At 43.6% G+C, this 21,423-nt stretch overlaps 1 protein-coding gene across 10 annotated transcripts in view; it reads right to left on the reverse strand.

Annotated features, from left to right (window-relative positions):
* Positions 1-929: 929 nt before the first annotated feature.
* Positions 930-21,423, reverse strand: part of dlg3 (discs, large homolog 3 (Drosophila)) — a 130,094-nt gene continuing 109,600 nt past the window's right edge. For 7 of the 10 annotated variants that reach the window (XM_029730317.1, XM_029730308.1, XM_029730300.1 and 4 more), the window contains 11 exons: positions 8,070-8,184; positions 6,597-6,773; positions 6,442-6,517; positions 5,626-5,725; positions 3,999-4,040; positions 3,612-3,662; positions 3,386-3,487; positions 3,079-3,251; positions 2,834-2,943; positions 2,627-2,718; positions 930-2,484 (listed from right to left, as the gene is read on the reverse strand). In XM_029730317.1, the coding sequence (XP_029586177.1) occupies positions 2,378-2,484; positions 2,627-2,718; positions 2,834-2,943; positions 3,079-3,251; positions 3,386-3,487; positions 3,612-3,662; positions 3,999-4,040; positions 5,626-5,725; positions 6,442-6,517; positions 6,597-6,773; positions 8,070-8,184 (1,145 nt within the window). In that variant the 3' untranslated portion in view covers positions 930-2,377. Of the gene's footprint in view, positions 2,485-2,626; positions 2,719-2,833; positions 2,944-3,078; positions 3,252-3,385; positions 3,488-3,611; positions 3,663-3,998; positions 4,041-4,812; positions 4,859-5,625; positions 5,726-6,441; positions 6,518-6,596; positions 6,774-8,069; positions 8,185-14,581; positions 14,843-21,423 lie in introns of those variants that run through there. The other 3 variants (XM_029730323.1, XM_029730332.1, XM_029730359.1) reach the window with 2 other exon arrangements.

Below are 21,423 nucleotides of genomic sequence, written 5' to 3' on the forward strand. Positions count from 1 at the left end.
CTAAAGATTTGTCTATAGAGAAATACCAACATTACGTCACATGTATGGAAACATTGGAAATTATATCTCGGAATATCTCAGTTTACTTACCTGTCATTTGTGATCTATAAAAATGTTTTGTCCCAGTTTATTTCACACATGCATGAAGCACAGGTGAGGGGGATCTGCTGGGGGCATATTTACATTTGACAGCTACCACACCCTTTGAAACAGTCTGTAAGCAGTTTATAAATGGCTCTGTTCCCTTCAGTTATTCCCTGAACTCTGGTTTTGACACAGGTAATGACAGCTGGTTTAGCAGTGGTGCCTGGCAGGTGGGCACACCTGTTCAGAAAATGCCTGCATGTACAGGTGTTGGGGGGGTGGGGGGGTGGTTGACCCAGAGGGCAAGGGCATACAGAAGATGGTCTGACTCTCAGGCATCTGAGGAAAACCCTTCCCCTCTGCCAAAAACGGTGGAAAATGAAATGTTCACAGGGTAGGGGGCCACAGTATTCTTCAACAAGTCAGACACGTCCCCTCACATGAACAAATAAACAGTGCCAAGATCTGCAAATGAAGATTTAGCAGGTCATTTCAATCTTGTTGAATCCATAAAGCCAACTCAGGCAAGGGTTTACCACAGAAGTGGTCTTCACGAAGCTTCACCACATAAGATAGGCTGATGTATTGTGTCTATTAAAGAGTTCAATGCAAATGCCTTTCAAAATCTCTCCGACCATTGTCAGTTACTCTTTCATTCACATTTAACATCTGTGAACTCTTAAATTTGTCCTTTAAAACATGGTGTTTCAGTCGCAGGGGAAATTATATCGGTGCGTTAGATTCTTGAGCTGACCGAATTCACCCCAGATATACCATTGGGTTCATAACACAGTGCCTCAACACATGCCCAGAACAAATTCAAAAAAAGATTGAAAAACTTTATAGATACAGAGCATATAGGTTTTAATCAAACCCCTCTTAAGTGTTATTTTGGATGGGGGGGACAATCCAAAAAAACAGTTATATCGACTGTTTAATTGTTAGGACATCCAATACAATTTGTCTTGTTCTACCCGTTTTAAGGCCACCTTCAGGGTGGCATATACAGGACAGTACCATGTGACCATTCAACCAAAAAGAATCATCTTGGAAGGCAGAGAGTGTAATAGGGTGGTCTGCTGCTCAACATGGGTGAGGGAGCTATGGCTGCCCAAATTGGAATCCAATAAATTCTTAAACTACAACAGGAAAAGGATAAAAATACAGGGGGAAGATTGGAATCCACAGAGGTGAGATATGCGTTCAGTCTATTGCACTCACAAGTTAGACCTCCTGGAAGTCAGGAGGACAACTCAGAAAATAAAATAAATGTCCTGTTTGTTTTCCTTGTCAATTATTTGTAGCTTCCCTCACGAAGTACAGGTAGTAATATAACAATTTGTATTTGACGTAAGGCAGTTTGGTGTTTTGCAGAGAGCCCCGTTACACTTCTCTACCCCCACCCTTTACACAGAGCAGCTAAAAATCACAAGCAAAAAATCCCACACAAAAAAACAAAGGAATGAAATCTAACAGCCCTCCAAGTAGACAATTCTAGTGAAATGTAAAATGTGTCGTTTTTAATATGTAGTAAAATCTCAGTAGGATTTGTTCATTTACCTTGTGATTTCATTATATAAATGTAGATTCATAACTCATCTCTTTCATTTGTTCTGCCTCCCAAGAGGTCTTGATCAGCTGCAGCAGCACCAACAACTGGCAGCTGATCAAACAGCAAGCTGGTTTGTGATAGATCACCAGTCTGTAGGCTTCTCCACCAATTTCTTCAGTAATTATAAACAAGAGAGACAACTCCTCCAACAGTACCATCAGCTGGGCTTGATATTATTCAGTCCTTGTAGAAAAAAACCCTCCTAAGTGGTCTTTGCTTCTCTTGTGTCTTTTTTTAAATGTGATTTGATGAACATTTACAAAGTGTTCCAACTTGTGTGATTTAAGTCTCCATTCCTCTGCAACTTCCCCTGAATCCCAAACTCCTCCTCACCCCGGCATTGTCTGTAAAACATTCTGATCTTCAACTGTCAGTCCCATTTCACAAAAGACGGATTATTTCTCCTTTTCCCTTTTTTTTTGTTTTAAAATGACAAATTCATTCGGAATGGCATTTCCAGTCTTAAATGGATTTGCTGAGAAACTCATGCAGGGGTGTGCACAGTCACAGTAATGGTGATAAGACTTCTTTTCATTTGAGATTAACATAATGATGACACTAAAACTTGATATGAAACATATCGGCAAAAAAGGGGGAGGGAGGAGCTATTTGGGGGATGGGCGGGGTGTCAGGAGGGCTGTGGGGGGCTCTGCACTGACACAGAGGGGTATAGCTGGGAGTTCAGAGCTTCTCTGAGGAAGGTATCCAGATGTAGGGGCCCGACTGTTCCTCGATGATCATCTTGATTTTGTTGTAAATTTCCTCTAGAGAGTCACCCTGTACAATGGCTGGAGACGGACAGAGAAGTGGATATCATGAGTGCATTGATGCATTAAGATTCCTACTTGCCCTACAATACGATTCAAGTGTATCTAAAATATGTATAATCCGCGATGAACCTAAAAAATAAAAAAAAACTAGTGGACTTACCTGTGAAAAATTCTCCAAACTCTTGTTCCAGTTTAATTGCCTTATCAAAGATTTTATTGGATTGCTCAAATGTCTGTCTCTTATTCATCTCCCTGCAACACAGACATGGTTGGTTGGTGTGCAGTACAGGAAGTGATTGTTGTATGGAGTTACAGTAAAGAGAAATGCTTTTAACAGTTCATTAGATCCGAGAACAGACACACTTACATAAGAGTTTCAATGGATTTTGGTTTGATGAAAATTGCGATCGAATAAAGTTGTGCTTGTTGCAGTCGCTTTATAGCGTTCCCAGATACGTCCAGGATACAGTGTTTTCCCTTCACGAAGAGGAAGGAGAGAATGAGCACTTAAGTATCAAAATACCACATTTTCTCAGGCTCTACATCCCTTAACAATCAATCAGAAATTAACCTTGTGTATACTGCACATTTATGATGTGTTGTGCTCCCTACCCTCTCAGCCACTGCTCTGACAGACAAGATGCTGGTCCCATAGAGGTTCTCGTTGAACTGGCCCGCCTCAATGAACTTATTATCCTGAATGTCCTTCTCCATCTGCTCCCGTGAGCCCACAAAATGGTAGTCCTGGCCATCCATCTCATTCTCCCGCCGCGGACGTGTCGTGTCTGCACAGATTGAGGGACAGATTCAAATGACTGTTAGGGAGATGTCACTAAAACACAGGATATATATATTTTCCACCAGTGTTTCCATAAGTGGCTGTGATAATGTGGTGCATGTTGTCGAGTGGTCTACTCACGAGGAACGCAGGAGCCAAACTTGTGAGGGAACTCTGAGATCAGGTCATCGTTTACTCTGTCTTTCATTGGGCCCAAGATGATCACAGGCCTTGTGTAATGAACTGCAAACAAGAAGAGAGGGCGCAGGTCAAAACTCATGTCTGCAAACACTGGGATAAAATAAGCATTAATGGTCTCAAACACCATCCTAAATGGAGGAGAACATCTAGTATATTGCATACTTACTCTCCTGTCGAATCACTGGCTCGTAGGAGAGAATTGTGTCTTCCTGACCCTCTGAATAGCAGAAAGGAAGACAACAGTTTGAGTAAAAATACATCTTTATTATAATCCCATTACAATGGATTACTAGATGTGGTTGATAGTAATGGAATGTTTAAAGTACTCTTTTCATACAGTCACATTTTCCATAACAGCAGACGAAAGAGACGGTTTTGCTACTAAGTGCCTGATAACATCGCAGTCAAATGCCAGCTCACTACAGCACCGAGGACTAAAATAAAACACCGCTCTGGATACAGGTGTAATGACGTGCCGCATGCTTTTCATTTAGTTGGATTATGTCTGAAATAAAAGCTTCAAAAAAGGTAGAAGGAAAATAAGGTCACTTACTTGAGCTGCTTTCACTGTCGCTTGTGTTTGACGTCAGGCATTCTGCAAGGAGAGGAACATGTTTATGTTGGGAAAGCTCAAAGCTGGGCAGTAGTAGTAAAGCCACATCAAAATAAATTGGTTTTCATTTTGGTGACGGAAAAATGTTCACCACCAGTTGCCGAGCATCAAGAAGGAAAAGCAAGTGCCCTGTTGTCCCACTGCATATAACCCGATGAAAAGGAAAAAAAGACAGAAAGAGGGGAAAAAAATGTCTCGTTCTGAGCGATTGCGCTTTCTACGCGGGGAAGTGGTTGGAGGTATGCAGCAATAGGAAATTAAGTGTTTCCTTTCACAAAGTCCCAAGTGACCCTCCGGTCCCTTGCCAGTGTTTCCTATCGAGGGCTCCATATCTGTGACGCCAGATACAGTGTCAGGGACAAGCCAAAGAAAACAGTGGCGGTGGGTCTGTTAACAAGCATACATGGGCACTGGGCAGTCAGCTGAGCTTGCTAACATGGAAAAGCAGAATAGGAAAAGAAAACCCTGTCCAGTCAGTGTAGGGAGGGAGATACTTGGTTTCTCCAAGTAATCACTCTCTGACAATGACCTACTAAACTTTTATAGTAAAATCCCTACAGGGAAGAAGGAAGTCAGACTAGGAGTAACACTTGCTCTCTTACCCTAGGGCTGTGTGTTTGTGTGTATGTGTATCAGTAAACAAGAGTGTGTGTGTTTGTCGCAGCCATTGCTAGCCAGGTCTGCATTGAACAGGCGTTTAGCTCGGAGCTCAGGGGACAGCAGCTGCAGCGTGACAGTCCAACCACACACTTACTCAAACTCTTTGATCCATAAAAGTCATCGCTTAACCCTGGGAAGTCCTGAGTGTCCCGACAGGTGAGAGCAGAAACAAACAGAAGAGGCAGACAGGAAGAAGAGGTTAGTGAGAGCTGGGACAGGCCGAGAGAGAGAGCGAAAGAGAAAGGGAGGAGCGGTGTGCTGGCTGCTCGCCTGGTGGCAGGAAGGCAGGCCAAGATGGGGGGGACCAACACGAGGCACTGTGCTCCCTAAACCCCGAGCCCCACTCTACTCCCAGTGAAAGCCAAGGCCTTTAAATTACACACAGCCAATCCCATTAAGAATGAGGTTGACCCATTAGTGTTTTTTAGTGCTGCCGTCCAGTTAATGAAATTCTAGTTCTCTGGGTCAGTAACTGAGGATGAGGATTGACTGGGCAGCAATGAATAGTGGGGTCTAACAGGGCCTCTAGCAGCAGTACACAGTTATAGTGTTAGTGCAGCCAGCCACACACCTGCCCTGGCAGCCTGCAGCACACACCTGCCCTGGCAGCCAGCAGCACACACCTGCCCTGGCAGCCAGCAGCACACACCTGGACTCTCCACCAGTGGACAGACAGACGAACAGACACCAGAGAGGCCGACACCTGAACCCCAGGCCTGGGTCTGTGTGGGTCCTCTCTGGCTGTGAGTGAATGACAGTGAGCGGGGAAAGACAGCACTGCCCACAGACAGACAGCCACGGTCTGGTCCCAGAGGTGAGTGGAGAGATTAAGCTGCGGGAAGGATGAAGCATGAAAGGAAAGCGCGAAAAGTAAAACCCCCTCATATCACACACTTTGGGTACTCACGTTCAGACTCCACCAACTCCTGCACAATATTCTCCTTGCTCTTGTAAAACTGGAACTTGCGTGAGAGGTTGAAGCTTTTTTTGCGCTTTACTTTGACTGGCTGCTTGGAGATGTGCGTGATGAGGGGAGGGGGGCGATGGGGGGGGGGGGGGGGGGGTGAAACAAAAAACAGAACGTTGTTGTTCAATGAGGACACCAAACACACATGCAAAACGAAATAAAAACAGACAAATCTAAAAACAAAGAAAAAAATCTAAATGAAAGAATGAACATAAATGAAGGCAGATAACCGGGGTAAAATGAATGGAACGCTTATCCAAAGGGAAGATCATTTCCATGTTGATCCTAAAAACGGTACATACGAGCGGAAATTGCCCTTCTAATGAGTGAGCATATCATTACAGGACCATACAGGTGTCACAATATTACACGAAAATCATGTGAAAACAAGACAACCAATTAATACTTTCACCAGTGACAGCCTACAGGGGGTTTCTTACATTGCCTGATGTATACTAAGACTTTAGATCACATTAAAAACACTAATTGCACTTCGATAAGAAAGCGACAGGTCCCATTACTAAGCATCGAGTCAGTTTGGTAGCCCCTTGTCTTTAAATTAAAGAGAGGCAGGACTGTCTGTAATGTAAATGTATGCGAGTCTTCAGGTTTCTCCACTAGCTCTAATGAGCAGCTAGGTCCCTGCTACACGCTCCTGTTCCCACACTGCCTGCCTCAGGGAGGGGGAAGTGGGTCAGCTCCCTGGGTGCCCACTGCCAGGCAGGAGAACCAGAGAGCACAGCCCTCCAGACTCACCCTGTTGGAATCAATCATGCCCGTCCTGGCGTGGAACTTGACTGTTTTTAACCTCGCTCGCTCCTTCTTCTCCACCCTGCGTAGAAAAGACCAGTTTCAAATCTCTTACACAACAGGAGCACATTTTGGGTGGTAAAATGGGGTGATGAGGTTACCTCTTCTTGCTTGGAATGACCCCGATCTGCTCGCTCTCTCCGTGGGGCGTGACCAGACGCGCCTGCCACCACTCGTCATCGGAGGCATTGATGACATGCAGGATGTCCCCATAAGAGAAGCTCAGGCCCTGGCTGGGCAGACAGCTGTCTCTGGCCCGGTCATAGTCAAAAAGAGCTCTACACACAGAGACAGAAAGGGGGAGGGGTGTTTGTGTCAATCACTCAACAGCATATACAGTATTACTGCACCATACTTGTAACAAGTTCTGAAGTTTAAAACCCACTACGTCACATGAAATTTGACAACGTCATTGCAAAACACACTGGCTTCTTTGTTGCCACAGTTTCCATTACTTCTGCTAGGAGTCTGTCAGATAGGGAACTGACAGCTCTACAGGTTCCACTACTGCCACTAACCTGGCACCAATCTGACCTGGATCTGCAGGACACGACAAAGTATTCAGACTGCCCTGATACTAGCTACCTGCAGGTAACGGTAGCAAGTCTCACTGCCAGGTTACATGAGTGCCTCCCCTGACACAGGCATTCAGATTGTACCCTGGCTGTGTGTGTGCACCTGAGAGGTCTCACATTCCAGAGGATAGGATGGCTGGGGAGAAGTCTGCTCTACTGCTGTGAATTGGAATGAAACAGAGCCTTTTCCTCCATAACTGTATGCTTAGTCACCCACACAGAGGAAAAGATGGCTCTCCCTGGCTGACAGGAGAGACTTACAGAGCATTAGTCATCCTGGTTTACACTGTGTCTATAGGTGGTCCAATGAGCTACAGTCTTGTTGGGGGATACAACAATGGGGAAAATGACAGAACAATATCTTACTTTGTTTATTGACTGATTTGGACATTGAACAGATTACACATCATTCATTTCAAGTATTTTGATCTAGCTTGTGTTCATAGTAAGCCTTGGATTTTGAGATGCTTCCTTCTCTGTCAAGAATCGCCATCAAAACTGAAAATGTTGCTATTATTGCAGGGGTTGTAAATATTGGGTTTACGTGACGCTGCACCACAGCACTTAGCTTGAAATATGTTTCCAGTTCTTGGGACATGAGTGTTACATCATAGAATAATTATTTTCACCTTGACCCCCCCAGAACACTTCCTGTTCTGACTCAGTCAGCTGCACTCAATACAGAGGGGGAGGCTGCCTGCCTGGCACATGTTGCTCTTCCTGACTGACTGGGGTTCCTTACAGTTTTGGCTCCATGCCCAAAATGTAATAACATTATGTTACCAGGAGTACGTTTGCCAGCCATAGGCTGCAACTATGTAAAATAGGTCATGTGTGGCATCCAACTGAAAAGCTTGCTCATCAAATTCATCAGATATTTAGCGTCCGATAGTCTCATCATGACCTACTTTGTGCTGATGAAAAATCATAGTATTTGTGAGTGGTGAGCTAAACGTGATGAATTTGGGAGCGGTGTGTACTGTGCGTGTGTTCTGGTACCTGACGTAGAGGGAGCGTTTCTCGCTGGTGCGCAGGGAGCCCGAACCAGAGCTCATGCTACTGTTCATCATCTGTTCCCTCAGGTCGTGGATCTTCGACTCAAAGCGGCTGTACTCTGCAGGGACACACAAATGGTGTTAAAATTCACAATGTCACACACAGTTCACCCCCCTTTAATTCTCACAGAATCTGATGAATGGTTGATGTACTTGCAGGGACCGACATACACAATGTGTAAATATTTGCAATGACACACCCCTAAAAATACCATTGTTATTTGCTTCGCTCTCCAGTTTAGAGGTTAACACACACGGCCTGGATCAATGTGAAGTGAACCCAGTCCTCTACTAGTGTCTCCTGGGCATTGAGTGAGAGAGTGAGTGAGAGAGAGTCACACTCAGTGCTCTGGTGAGCAGAGAGAGAAAGTAGTGGAGTCCAGGTTCAGTAGCGGGTTGTTTCAGCCTGATTAATTACCTCAGGACCAGATGGAGCTTCATCATGTATCTGCCTCACACATCCACTAATATCTCATGGCAGGGCATTAATTATGCAGATTAATTAAGTAGGTTCAACATGGACCTCTAACATGATTTTTCGTTAAAGGAAGCTAGCCACTACAACCCGTTTGAATGGACAAATATTTGTCATGGTGTTTAAAGCCACCGCTTCCTTCCTGTATGGCCCAGGGACAGTTGCAGAGCTGATATATGAATCCACCTGAGCCTCCTCATAAACATGCACTCATTAGGCTAGCAGGACAGTGCAGTTAGTGTGTGGCCAGGCTGCTGGAACAAGCCAAGCAACCAACCCATAGTACACACTAGGCAACAAGAACAAAACCAACAGACACAGCTAGAAAAACAAAGAACAGTGTAAACGTCAGAAGCACACTGGTGTTAGTGGAGTGCCTCAACCAATGTTTGTTTCTGTAGTCCAACACCCTGAGATAAGATTTAATAAGGGCTATTCCACAGTAATGGAATTACGCTTTGACTCAGCTTTTTCACTTAAAAAAATGTATGCCATTGATTTAAAAAGTTTAATAAACCATACAACTTTGCATAAGGACTACTTTTAACAATTTCCACTGATTTAGTGGAATAACTGCAGATGCAAACTTTGGTAACAGAATTACAGTAAAATCTTTGTGACCACGTTTTCCAAAAGAAACGTAAATATCTGCTTCAAATTAAGATTCAACGATATCTGCAGAAAGAACGGTGTGTCAGCTATGACATGGCACCTTGAGTTTGAAAAAAAAAAAATATTTCGGTTATTGAACTACAGTAAGTGAAGTGGATTTACACCCGGAGACGGAATTACATCATAGGTCCCTGAGCCGTACTACAAAGAAATGCAGCATTATGGATAGGAATGTCATTCTCATGTTTCACAAGTTTGGACAGCACAGTGCACCACCGCAAAGTAGAGGCCGATTAATTTGGGCCGATTTCAAGTTTTCACAACAACTTGGTAAATCGGCATTATTGGACGCCGATTACATTGCACTCCACGAGGAGACTCCGTGGCAGGGTGACCACCTGTTACGTGAGTGCAGCAAGGAGCCAAGGTAAGTTGCTAGCTAGCATTAAACTTATCTTATATAAAAAAAAACAGAATCACTAGTTAACTACACATGGTTGATGATATTACTAGTTTAACTAGCTTGTCCTGCGTTGCAAATAATCAATGCGGTGCTTGTTAATTTATCATTGAATCACAGCCTACTTCGCCAAACGGGTGATGATTTAACAAGCGCTTTCGCGAAAAAAAAGCACTGTCGTTGCACCAATGTACCTAACCATAAACATCAATGCCTTTCTTAAAATCAATACACAAGTATATATATATATATATATATATATATATATATATATTTTAAACCTGCATATTTAGTTAAAATAAATTCATGTTAGCAGGCAATATTAACTAGGTAAATTGTGTCACTTCTCTTGCGTTCTTTGCAAGCAGAGTCAGGGTATATGCGGCAGTTTTGGCCGCCTGGCTCATTGCGAACTCTGAAGACCATTTCTTCCTAACAAAGACCGTAATTAATTTGCCAGAATTTTACATAATTATGACAAAACATTGCACAACCTTCAATGTAACAAAATTTAGACTTATGGATGACAGCAGTTCGATAAAATACAGAACGGTTCCGTATTTCACAGGAAGAATAAACGTTCTGTTTGCGAAATGATAAGTCATTAATACAGTCAAATCCGGAAACTAAGGCTCGTATTTGTGTGTCTATTATATTATAATTAAGTCTATGATTTGATATAGCAGTCTGACTGAGTGGTGGTAGGCAGCAGCAGGCTCATAAGCATTCATTCAAACAGCATGAATGTGTTTGCCAGCAACTCTTCGCAATTGTATTTATTTATTTCACCTTTATTTAACCAGGTAGGCAAGTTGAGAACAAGTTCTCATTTACAACTGCGACCTGGCCAAGATAAAGCAAAGAAGTTTGACACATACAACAGAGTTACACATGGAGTAAAATAAACATGCAGTTAATAATACAGTAGAAAAATAAGTCTATATACAATGTGAGCAAATGAGGTGAGATAAGGGAGGTAAAGGCAAAAACAGGCCATGGTGGCAAAGTACATACAATATAGCAAGTAAAACACTGGAATGGTACATTTGCAGTGGAAGAAAGTGCAAAGTAGAAATAATGGGGTGCAAAGGAGCAAAATAAATAAATAAATGCTTGAAGCACAGCGCTGTTTATGACTTCAAGCCTATCAACTCCTGAGATTAGGCTGGCAATACTATAGTGCCTATAAGAACATCCAATAGTCAAAAGGTACATGAAATACAAATGGTATAGAGAGAAATAGTCCTATAATAACTACAACCTAAAACTTCTTAACTGGGAATATTGAAGACATGTTAAAAGGAACCACCAGCTTTCATATGTTCTCATGTTGTGAGCAAGTTACTTAAACGTTAGCTTTTTTTTTTAACATTGCACTTCACTTCCTTCTCCATCACTCTTTTTGCATTATTTAAACCAAATAGAACATGTTTCATTATTTATTTGAGACTAAATAGATTTTATTTATGTATTACATTAAGTTAAAATAAAAGAGTTCATTCAGTATTGTTGTAATTGTCATTATTACACACACACACACACACACACACACACACACACACACACACACACACACATATATATATATATATATATATATATATATATATATATATATATATATATATATACATATACACATACACAAAAATCAGCCGATATCGGCTTTTTTTGGTCCTCCAATAAATCGGTATTGAAAAATCATAATCGGTCAACCTCTACAGCACAATACAGCAGAGTTCAGTATAATATAGTTCAGTACAGCAGGTGTCACTTTAAAGCAGGATTCTGCATTTTCCACGCTGAAAAGGAAAGATAAAATGCTGAAAAAATATCTTGCTGTGTTTCGTAAAAGCAGATCTAAATTGCTTCTTATTGTAAATTCTGCTAGGCTACAGTCAGGGTTCGCTCCAAATCATGAACGTAAAAGGAGTATTTTCGCACTTCAGTTGCACTTCTCCATCAGATTAAATATATTTGCTCACGACATTGGTCCACCAGACAGTGCTCTGACTGATGTGTAGTCTACTTTTCTCCAGTAATTTCCTACGGTATAGTTTTTCCTCCGGTAGAAAGTGAAAATGCAAGATTTCCTGATGTTTTGCTTAAAGTTAATGTAGCTGGCTACATTCTTTCTATAATAGAAATATGACGGCCATGCATAGTTTTTTGCAAGAAAAGTGCTTTTTCGTTGTTAGCCAATTTACTTGTGTGGCTGCAATAGTGTTGCACTTATGTCTGTTGTCATCTGTTCAAAACGGTTTTCTGCCGAATGTGTTGAACTAACATATTTTGTGTGAAAATTAAATTAAAAAAAGTTGCACTAGCTCTATTTAAGCAAAAATACAACAAATAAAATTGACTTTCACAATATAAAATGCAGGTGAAATGGTTTAATTTTTTTTTGGTTTCTGAAAGCTTATGCGACACCTGTACAGTAGAGCACAATACACTATACTTTAGCGTATTGGACTGTAATGTGCTCTACTCACTGCAGACGACACAACAGTAGTAGGCTTGATTATCAACAACGGCGAGAATCTACAGGGAGGAGGGTGAGGGCACTCAGAGTGCGGTGTCAGGAAAACAACCTCTCAACATGAACAAAACAATAAGGAGATGATCGTGGAATTAAGGAAACCGCAGAGGGAGCACCCCCCTATCCACATCGACGGAACAGTAGTGGAGGTGGAAAGTTAAGTTCCTCGGCGTACACATTACGGACAAACTGAAATGGTCCACCCACACAGACAGTGTGGTGAATATTGCACCTCTTCAACCTCAGGAGGCTGAAGAAATGTGGCTTGTCACTTAAAACCCTCAAACTTTTACAGATGCACAATTGTGAGCATCCTATCGGGCCTCATCGCCGCCTGGTATGGCAACTGCACCGCCCACAACAGCAAGGATCTCCAGGGTGTGGTGCAGTCTGCACAAGGCATCACCGAGGGCAAACTACCTGCCTTCTAGGGCACCTACAACACACGTCACAGGAAGGCCAAAAAGATCATCAAGGACATTAACCAACCGAGCCACAGCCTGTTCACCCCGCTATCATCCAGAATGCAAGGTCAGTACAGGTGCATTAAAGCTGGGACCGAGAGACAAAAACAGCTATCTCAAGGCCATCAGACTGTTAAAACAGCCATCACTAACACAGTGAGGATGCTGCCTACATAGACTAGACATCACTGGCCACTTTAATAAATGGAACACTAGTCACTTTAATATATGTTTACATATCTTGCATTACTCATCTCATATGTATATACTGTATTGTATACCATCTATTGCATCTTCCTTATGCCGCTCGGTCATTGCTTATCCATATATGTACATATTCTTATTCCATTCCTTAGATTTGTGTGCATTAGGTAGCTGTGGAATTGTTAGATATTGCTGCACTGTCGGAACTAGAAGCACAAGCATTTGCTGTATAATACTCTGTGCTGTACTCTACTCACCGTACTGTGCTATCCAAACATAAAATCTACTTCCTGTATGATTGGTCAGGACCAAATCTGAACCTAATTTAAATTACTTTTCAGCATCCATGGATTTCCGGTGTCGGTTGGTGAGAATGCTGATTACAGTTTAAAATAAAAAAATTTAAAAACACACATTCAAAAGTTGGTCACTTAGAAATGTCCTTGTTTTTGAAATTTTTGTCCATTAAAATAACATCAAATTGATCAGAAATACAGTGTAGACACTTATTGTTGTAAATGACTATTGTAGCTGGAAACGGCAGATTCTTTTTAATGGAATATCTACATAGGCATACAGAGGCCCATTATCAGCAACCATCACTCCTGTGTTCCAATGGCACGTTGTGTTAGCTAATCCAAGTTTATAATTTTAAAAAGGCTAATATAATCATTAGAAAACCCTTTTGCAATTATGTTAGCACAGCTGAAAACTGTTGGCTGATTAAAGAAGAAATAAAACTGGCCTTCTTTAGACTAGTTGAGTATCTGGAGCATCAGCATTTGTGGGTACGATTACAGGCTCAAAATGGCCAGAAACAAAAAATAAAGGCTAATCCAAGCGAGAAATTGCCAAGAAACTTAAGATCTCGTACAGCACTGTACTACTCCCTTCACAGAACAGAGCAAACTGGCTCAAACCAGAATAGAAAGAGTGGGAGGCCCCGGTGCACAACTGAGCAAGAGGACAAGTACATTTTGTATAGTTTGAGAAACAGATGCCTCACAAGTCCTCAACTGGCAGCTTCATTAAATAGTACCCGCAAAACACTAGTCTCAACATCAACAGTGAAGAGACGACTCCGGGATGCTGTCCTTCTAGGCAGAGTTCCTCTGTCCAGTATCCATCTTAATATTTTATTTTTATTGGCCAGTCTGAGATTTGGATTTGCAACTCTGCCTAGAAGGCCAGCATCCCGGAGTCGCCTCTTCTTTACCCCATGTTTATCCAGAAATCCAAGCCTTTATTTAGGCCGAAAATTATTTAAATGGAAAAGGGTTCTTTGTTTTTCCTCAAAATATAAACTTTTCGCTTTCGTTTTGACACCCAATTTGATATGCTCCTATGAACATCACGTTGGTGCTAATGGGTCCTTTTCGATGGAAATGCCCATAAGGCAAATTACATGTGGGAATAAAACATTGATTCCAACAGCATTGTCAGAAGCAACAGGTGCAGATGTTCCACATTGACAGTAACATACTCGACAAGATGCCATTAATTCTATTGAATAATAATAAAAAATAATAACAATAACCTGCTGTTAGGCCTAACCAAATACCATTTCCTGTGAAGTCACCACTGTCGACAAATTAAAGTATGTGTCAACGTCAAAGGTTTCACTTTTAAAACAGAGTTGTTTTCAAACAGAATATTGTTGTGCAATGAGACCGACTCCCATCCCCATAAGGGTTTTACTCACCTTAGAAATCAGTCATCAGCTGGTTGGAAACACTTTTCCTTTCCAACATGATAATGATCAGAGATCGTGCTCTAAAAAGGTAACGTCGGAAAAACAAAGAACCATTCAACCAATGATGATTTAGGCTACTCCAGGTTCTCCGTAAATAAACCCAGTCAGGTGTGAAAACAAGGTTAGGCAACTCTCTCCGGCAGTAGGCCCCAACTCTACCCCCCCAGTCGAAACCCAAAGCAGAGAGAATTCAAAAGGAAACAGAATCCACACCCGAGGCCTGCTGTGTAGTCTCCACCCTACCCTCTTTGGCTGGGGTTAACAATACAGGAGAATGACACAGCAAGGTGAGGTAACCAGACACCACCTGCCTGCCTGTAACCAGGGGCAACGCTCCGGCACTAATCAGGAGCCACAGAACAGCGGAAGCAGCCAGGCAGACAAGTCCACTTGGTTCTCAGGCACAAGGGAGGGGAAAGAAAAGGAACAATGCCGGAAGCAGGATATAAGAGGGACAACAACAAAAATACTGAAGGAGAGACGAAGACAATACAGTGTCCTATAACACATCGTTAGTGAACGCTTCCCAGAGCAATGCTGGAGAGAGTGGAGTGGGTGGGGCCCTCACTCCTAAAGGTCTGTAAGGAGCACTGTATCTGTTGTCAGTTGTACCTTAAGTCCTAACCACCAGAAAGAAATACATGGAGGAGCAGGACTAGCATGCAGCCCCTGCCTAGCTGCCAGGCTCCACAGGAAACAGCTGTAGTTTGCAGTCAGACAAGAGAACAAAAACTTGGTCATTTTTGTATCTCACCATCTTCTACTGCTTGTCCTCAGTTGTGCTGTCTTTTATTTTGGGGGTGCTTCTCTCTTGATCCAGTTATGCAACAGTCCAGGCATGCATTTGTAATATGAGCCTACAGTGCTATCAAAGATTGTTATAACAAACCCAAGATAGGCTCTGGTCTGTCATTTCCAATAGGAGCCAAGTTATCATAGTGGGCAGAACAGGTGGGCAGAGCCAAGCACGGGCTAGTGAGATCCTGTTCACTCCTTCTAGCATTTATTTGCATATTTTCATTAGGGAATGCCTACATTGTGAAGTGCGCACGTGCAATAACTCGATTTGCCCTTGCACTACTAAACAACGCCATTTTTACAAACTTTGGCAAAGGGTAAAGTCCACAAAATGCAGTCAACTCTGTTACAGATTCTAGTTTTGGAAACCAAAAACTGTATGGAGATCAAATGTCAACGAGAACATTTGCAGAATGTCAGCAAAAATCCATCTCGCTCCATCTTCTCCCACTGGGCTTCCTCTCGTCACCATATTTAGTAGTGAGTGGAAATACCAACTGGATGCTCCACATTTATAAATCCGGGTGAAATATCTGGCTCATTGTTCTCTGGGTTAGTCTAGGTTGTGACTACTGTTTCCGCAGTGCTGTAACAAACATGTAACTCGGGCTACAGTCTACCGTTTCTAAAATGAGTTGTTGTGGTTGACATTTAAGGCTTCCCCATGCGTCGGTTCGGCTGGCGCTTAGTCGAGCTTGGCTAGGCGAACCAAATGAGTGTGCTTGCATACTCCCTTAAAAGACCTTCGAATAAAAAACGAGAAAAAGTGGCACTAATACCGTGTCCATCTTCAGACGCCCTAGTATGTATACACCTACTCAAAAGTCATTAATTTTCACTTTTTTCAGAGATTTTACATCCAACAAATTTTACATGTAACTAAGATATTTGGTGCAGTATTTCTCAAGTGAAAATATTTTGCATGAAAACGAGTCGTTGAATGAAACACTTCATTGAAGAAACCCCAGCCAAAATAACCCTTGTGAAGACCAAACGTCACAAAAAGTCATAATATATGCAAACTGTTTGTGAAGGGAAGCATGCAGACGCATTAAGCCTAATCCTGTCCTGTGGCTGTGAAACCCCTTGCCCAGGCAGGTCTACGGTAATTCCGCCGCAGTGACAGAGGGTTAGCATGAGAGCACACTACACACCCCACGATTCAACTCAATGTTACGACTGAGTCACAGTTTTAGTGACAGTCCAGTGAGCTAATGTATGAAAGGGACTCGGAAGACCTACTGCTGTGAGTTCAGTTCATATATACTTAGCAAAAAAACAAACATCGCCTCACTGTCAACTGAGTTTATTTTCAGCAAACTTAACATGTGTAAATATTTGTATGAACATAAGATTCAACAACTGAGACAAACTGAACAAGTTCCACAGACATGTGACTAACATAAATTGAATAATGTGTCCCTGAACAAGGGGGGGGGGGGGCAAAATCAAAAGTTAGTCAGTATCTGGTGCATTAAGTACTGCAGTGCATCTCCTCCTCATGGATTGCACCAGATTTGCCAGTTCTTGCTGTGAGATGTTACCCCACTCTTCCATCAAGGCACCTGCAAGTTCCTGGACATTTCTGGGGGGGGGGGAGGGGGATGGCCCTAGCCCTCACCCTCCGAGCCAACAGGTCGCAGACGTGCTCAATGGGATTGAGATCCGGGCTCTTCGCTGGCCATGGCAGGACACTGACATTCCTGTCTTGCAAGATATCACGCACAGAACGAGCAGCAGTATGGCTGGTGGCATTGTCATGGAGGGTCATGTCAGGATGAGCCTGTAGGAAAGGTACCACATGAGGGAGGAGGATGTCTTCCCTGTAACGCGCAGCGTTGAGATTTCCTGCAATGACAACAAGCTCAGTCCAATGATGCTGTGACACACCGCCCCAGACCATGACGGACCCTTTACCTCCAAATCGATCCCGCTCCAGAGTACAGGCCTCAGGGTAACGCAGATCCGACCATCACCCCTGGTGAAACAAAACCGCGACTCGTCAGTGAAGAGCACTCTATGCCAGTCCTGTCTGGTCCAGCGATGGTGGATTTGTGCCCATAGGCGACGTTGTTGCCGGTGATGTCTGGTGAGGACCTGCCTTACAACAAGCCTACAAGCCCTCAGTCCAGCCTCTCTCAGCCTATTGCGGACAGTCTGGAGCACTGATAGAGGGATTGTGCGTTCCTGGTGTAACTCGGACAGTCGTTGTTGCCATCCTGTACCTGTCCCGCAGGTGTGATGTTCGGATGTACCGATCCTGTGCAGGTGTTGTTACACGTGGTCTGCCACTGTGAGGACGATCAGCTGTCCGTCATGTCTCCCTGTAGTGCTGTCTTAGGCGTCTCACAGTACGGACATTGCAATTTGTTGCCCTGGCCACATCCGCAGTCCTCATGCCTCCTTGCAGCATGCCTAAGGCAAGCTCACGCAGATGAGTAGGGACCCTGGGCATCTTTCATTTCGTGTTTTTCAGAGTCAGTAGAAAGGCCCCTTTAGTGTCCTAAGTTCTCATAACTGTGACCTTAATTGCCTACCGTCTGTAAGCTGTTTGTGTCGTAACGACCATTCCACAGATGCAGGTTCATTAATTGTTTATGGTTCATTGAACACGCATGGGAAACAGTGTTTAAACCCTTTACAATGAAGATCTGTGAAGTTATTTGGAATTTTACGAATTATCTTTGAAAGACAGGTTCCTGAAAACGGGACGTTTCTTTTTTTTGCTGAGTTTAGGTATTCCTTTTCCCATTCAGTGCTGGCCTTCCAAAGGTCTGTGGAGCGGATAGCCGACCTCTTGCCCAAGAAAGGAGTCCAGGCAACAAGCCTAGCATGAATCAGCATCCACACTCCACTTACTCCTGACTGAGTTACTGTCCTCTCTAGCGGGCCGGGCTGTGTCCCTCCTCTGAACAGACCCATGCTAAGAACATGTCATATCAGAGCTCAGGATGAGAGTTACTGGCCATGGGCCGTGTGCACCAGCTGGGCATAAAAAAAGTTTTTCTTAAATGCAAGGTCTTGTTACAAGCCCTTAACCAACAATGCAGTTAAGAAAAATACCTAAAAACTTTACCCCAGGCAAAATAACAAAAGCGAGGCTATATACAGGGGGTACCGATACAGAGTCAATGTGTGGGGGGACCGGTTAGTCGAGGTAATATATACACGCGGCAAGAGTTAAAGTGACTAATGCATAGATAGAGAGTAGCCATTTGATTAAGACGTTCAGTAGTCTTATGGCTTGGGGGTAGAAGCTGTTTAGAAGCCTCTTGGACATAGACTTGGCGCTCCAGTACTGCTTGCCGTGCAGTAGAAGAGAGAACAGTCTATGACTAGGGTGGCTGGAGTCTTTGACAATTTTTAGGGCCTTCCTCTGACACCGCCTGCTATAGAGGTCCTGGATGGCAGGAAGCTTGGCCCCAGTGATATACTGGGTCGTACGCACTACCCTCTGTAGTGCCTTGCGATCGGAGGCCGAGCAGTTGCCATACCGCCCAAACAGGACCCATGCCAAATATTTTCAGTCTCCTGAGGGGGAATAGGTTTTGTCGTGCCCTCTTAATGACTGTCTTGGTGCGCTTGGACCATGATAGTTTGTTGGTGATGTGGACACCAAGGAACTTGAAGCTCTCAACATGCTCCACTGCAGCCCTGTTGATGAGAATGGGAGCATGCTCAGTCCTCGTTTTCCTGTAGTCCACAATCATCTCCTTAGTCTTGATCACGTTGAGGGAGAGGTTGTTGTCCTGGCACCACACGGCCAGGTCTCTGACCTCCTCCCTATATGCTGTCTCATCGTTGTCGGTGATCAGGCCTACCAATGTTGTGTCATCGACAAACAATGGTGTTGGAGTCGTGCAGGCATGAGTGAACAGGGAGTACAGGAGGGGGCAGAGCATGCACCCCTGAGGGGCCCCTGTGTTAAGGATCAGCATGGAGGATGTGTTGTTACCTACCCTTTCCACCTGGGGAGGCCCGTCAGGAAGTCCAGTTGCAGAGGGAGGTGTTTAGTCCCAGGGTCCTTAGCTTATTGATGAGCTTTGAGGGCACTATGGTGTTGAACGCTGAGCTGTAAGTCAATGAATAGCATTCTCACATAGGTGTTCCTTTTGTCCAGGTGTGAAAGGGCAGTGTGGAGTGCAATAGAGATTGCATCATCTGTGGATCTGTTTGGGCGGTATGCAACTTGGAGTGGGTCTAGGGTTTCTGGGATAATGGTGATGTGAGCCATGACCAGCCTTTCAAAGCACTTTATGGCTACAGATGTGAGTGCTACGGGTCAGTAGTCATTTAGGCAAGTTACCTTAGTGTTCTTGGGCACAGGAACTATGGTTGTCTGCTTGAAACATGTTGGTATTACAGACTCGGACAGGAAGAGGTTTAAAATGTCAGTGAAGACACTTGCCAGTTGGTCAGCGCATGCTCGGAGTACACGCCCTCGTAATCCATCTGGCCCTGCGGCCTTGTGAATGTTGACCTGTTTAAAGGTCTTACTCACATCGGCTGCGGAGAGCACGATCACACAGTCATCCGGAACAGCTGGTGCTCTCATGCATGTTTCAGTGTTACTTGCCTTGAAGCGAGCATAGAAGTAGTTTAGCTCGTCTGGCTTGTGTCACTGGGCAGCTCTCGGCTGTACTAACCTTTGTAGTCTAATAGTTTGCAAGCCCTGCCACATCTGACGAGCGTCAGAGCCAATATAGTATGAGTCGATCTTAGCCCTATATTGATGCTTTGCCTATTTGATGGTTCGGAGGGCATAGCGGGATTTCTTATAAGCTTCCGGGTTAGAGTCCTGCTCCTTGAAAGTGGCAGCTCTACCCTTTAGCTCAGCGAGAATGTTGCCTGTAATCCATGGCTTCTGGATGGGGTATGTACGTACAGTCACTGTGGGGGGGACGTCATCGATGCACTTATTGATGAAGCCAATGACTGATGTGGTGTACTCCTCAATGCCATAGGAAGAATCCCAGAACATATTCCAGTCTGTGCTAATAATACAGTCCTGTAGCTTAGCCTCTGCTTCATCTGACCACTTGTTTTATTGACCAAGTCACTGGTGCTTCCTGCTTTAAAATGTTTGTTTGTAAGCAGGAATCAGAAGGATGGTCAGATTTGCCAAATGGAGGGTGAGGGAGAGCTTTGTATGCGTCTGTGTGTTTGGAGTATTGGTGGTCTACAGTTTTTACCCATCTTTCAACATGCTGATAGAAAAACAGATTTAAGTTTCCCTGCATTAACATCCCCGGCCACTAGGAGCGCCGCCTCTGGATGAGCGTGTTCCTGTTTGCTTATGGCCTTACACAGTTGATTTAGTGCGGTCTTAGTGCCAGCATCGGTCTGTAGACAGCTACGAAAAATACAGATAAACTCTCTAGGTAGATAGTGTATCTCATGATAAGCTGTAGACCACACTACCTCAGGCAAGCAAAACTTTGAGACTTCCTTAGATATTGTGCACCTGCTGTTGTTTGCAAATATACATAGACCATCACCACTTGTCTTACCAGAGGCTGCTGTTCTATCCTGCTGATGCAGTGTAAAACCCCCCCTAGCTGTATGTTAATCTTGTTGACGTTCAACCACGACTCGGTGAAACATAAGATATTACAGTTAATGTCCAGTTGGTAGGATATACGTGCTTTTAGCTCATCCAATTTATTTTCCAGCGATTGTACGTTAGCCTGTAGTACGGATGGCAAGGGCAGATTAGCCACTCGTCGGCGGATCCTCACTAGGCACCCCGATCTCTTTCCGCGATATCTTTTCTGTCTCTTTCTCCTGTGAATGACGGGGATAAGATTCTGGTCTCTGGAGTAATTCCCTCTCGTCCGACTCATTAAAGAGAAATTCTTCATCCAGTTCAAGGTGAGTAATTGCTGTTCTGATTTCCAGAAGCTCTTTTCAGTAATAAGAGATGGTTGCAGCAGCATTATGTACAAAATAAGTTACAGAAAAAGCAAAAAAAAAATAAACAAAATAGCACGGTT

Source organism: Salmo trutta, chromosome 3, assembly GCF_901001165.1.
Source record: "Salmo trutta chromosome 3, fSalTru1.1, whole genome shotgun sequence".
NCBI lineage: Eukaryota > Metazoa > Chordata > Actinopteri > Salmoniformes > Salmonidae > Salmo > Salmo trutta.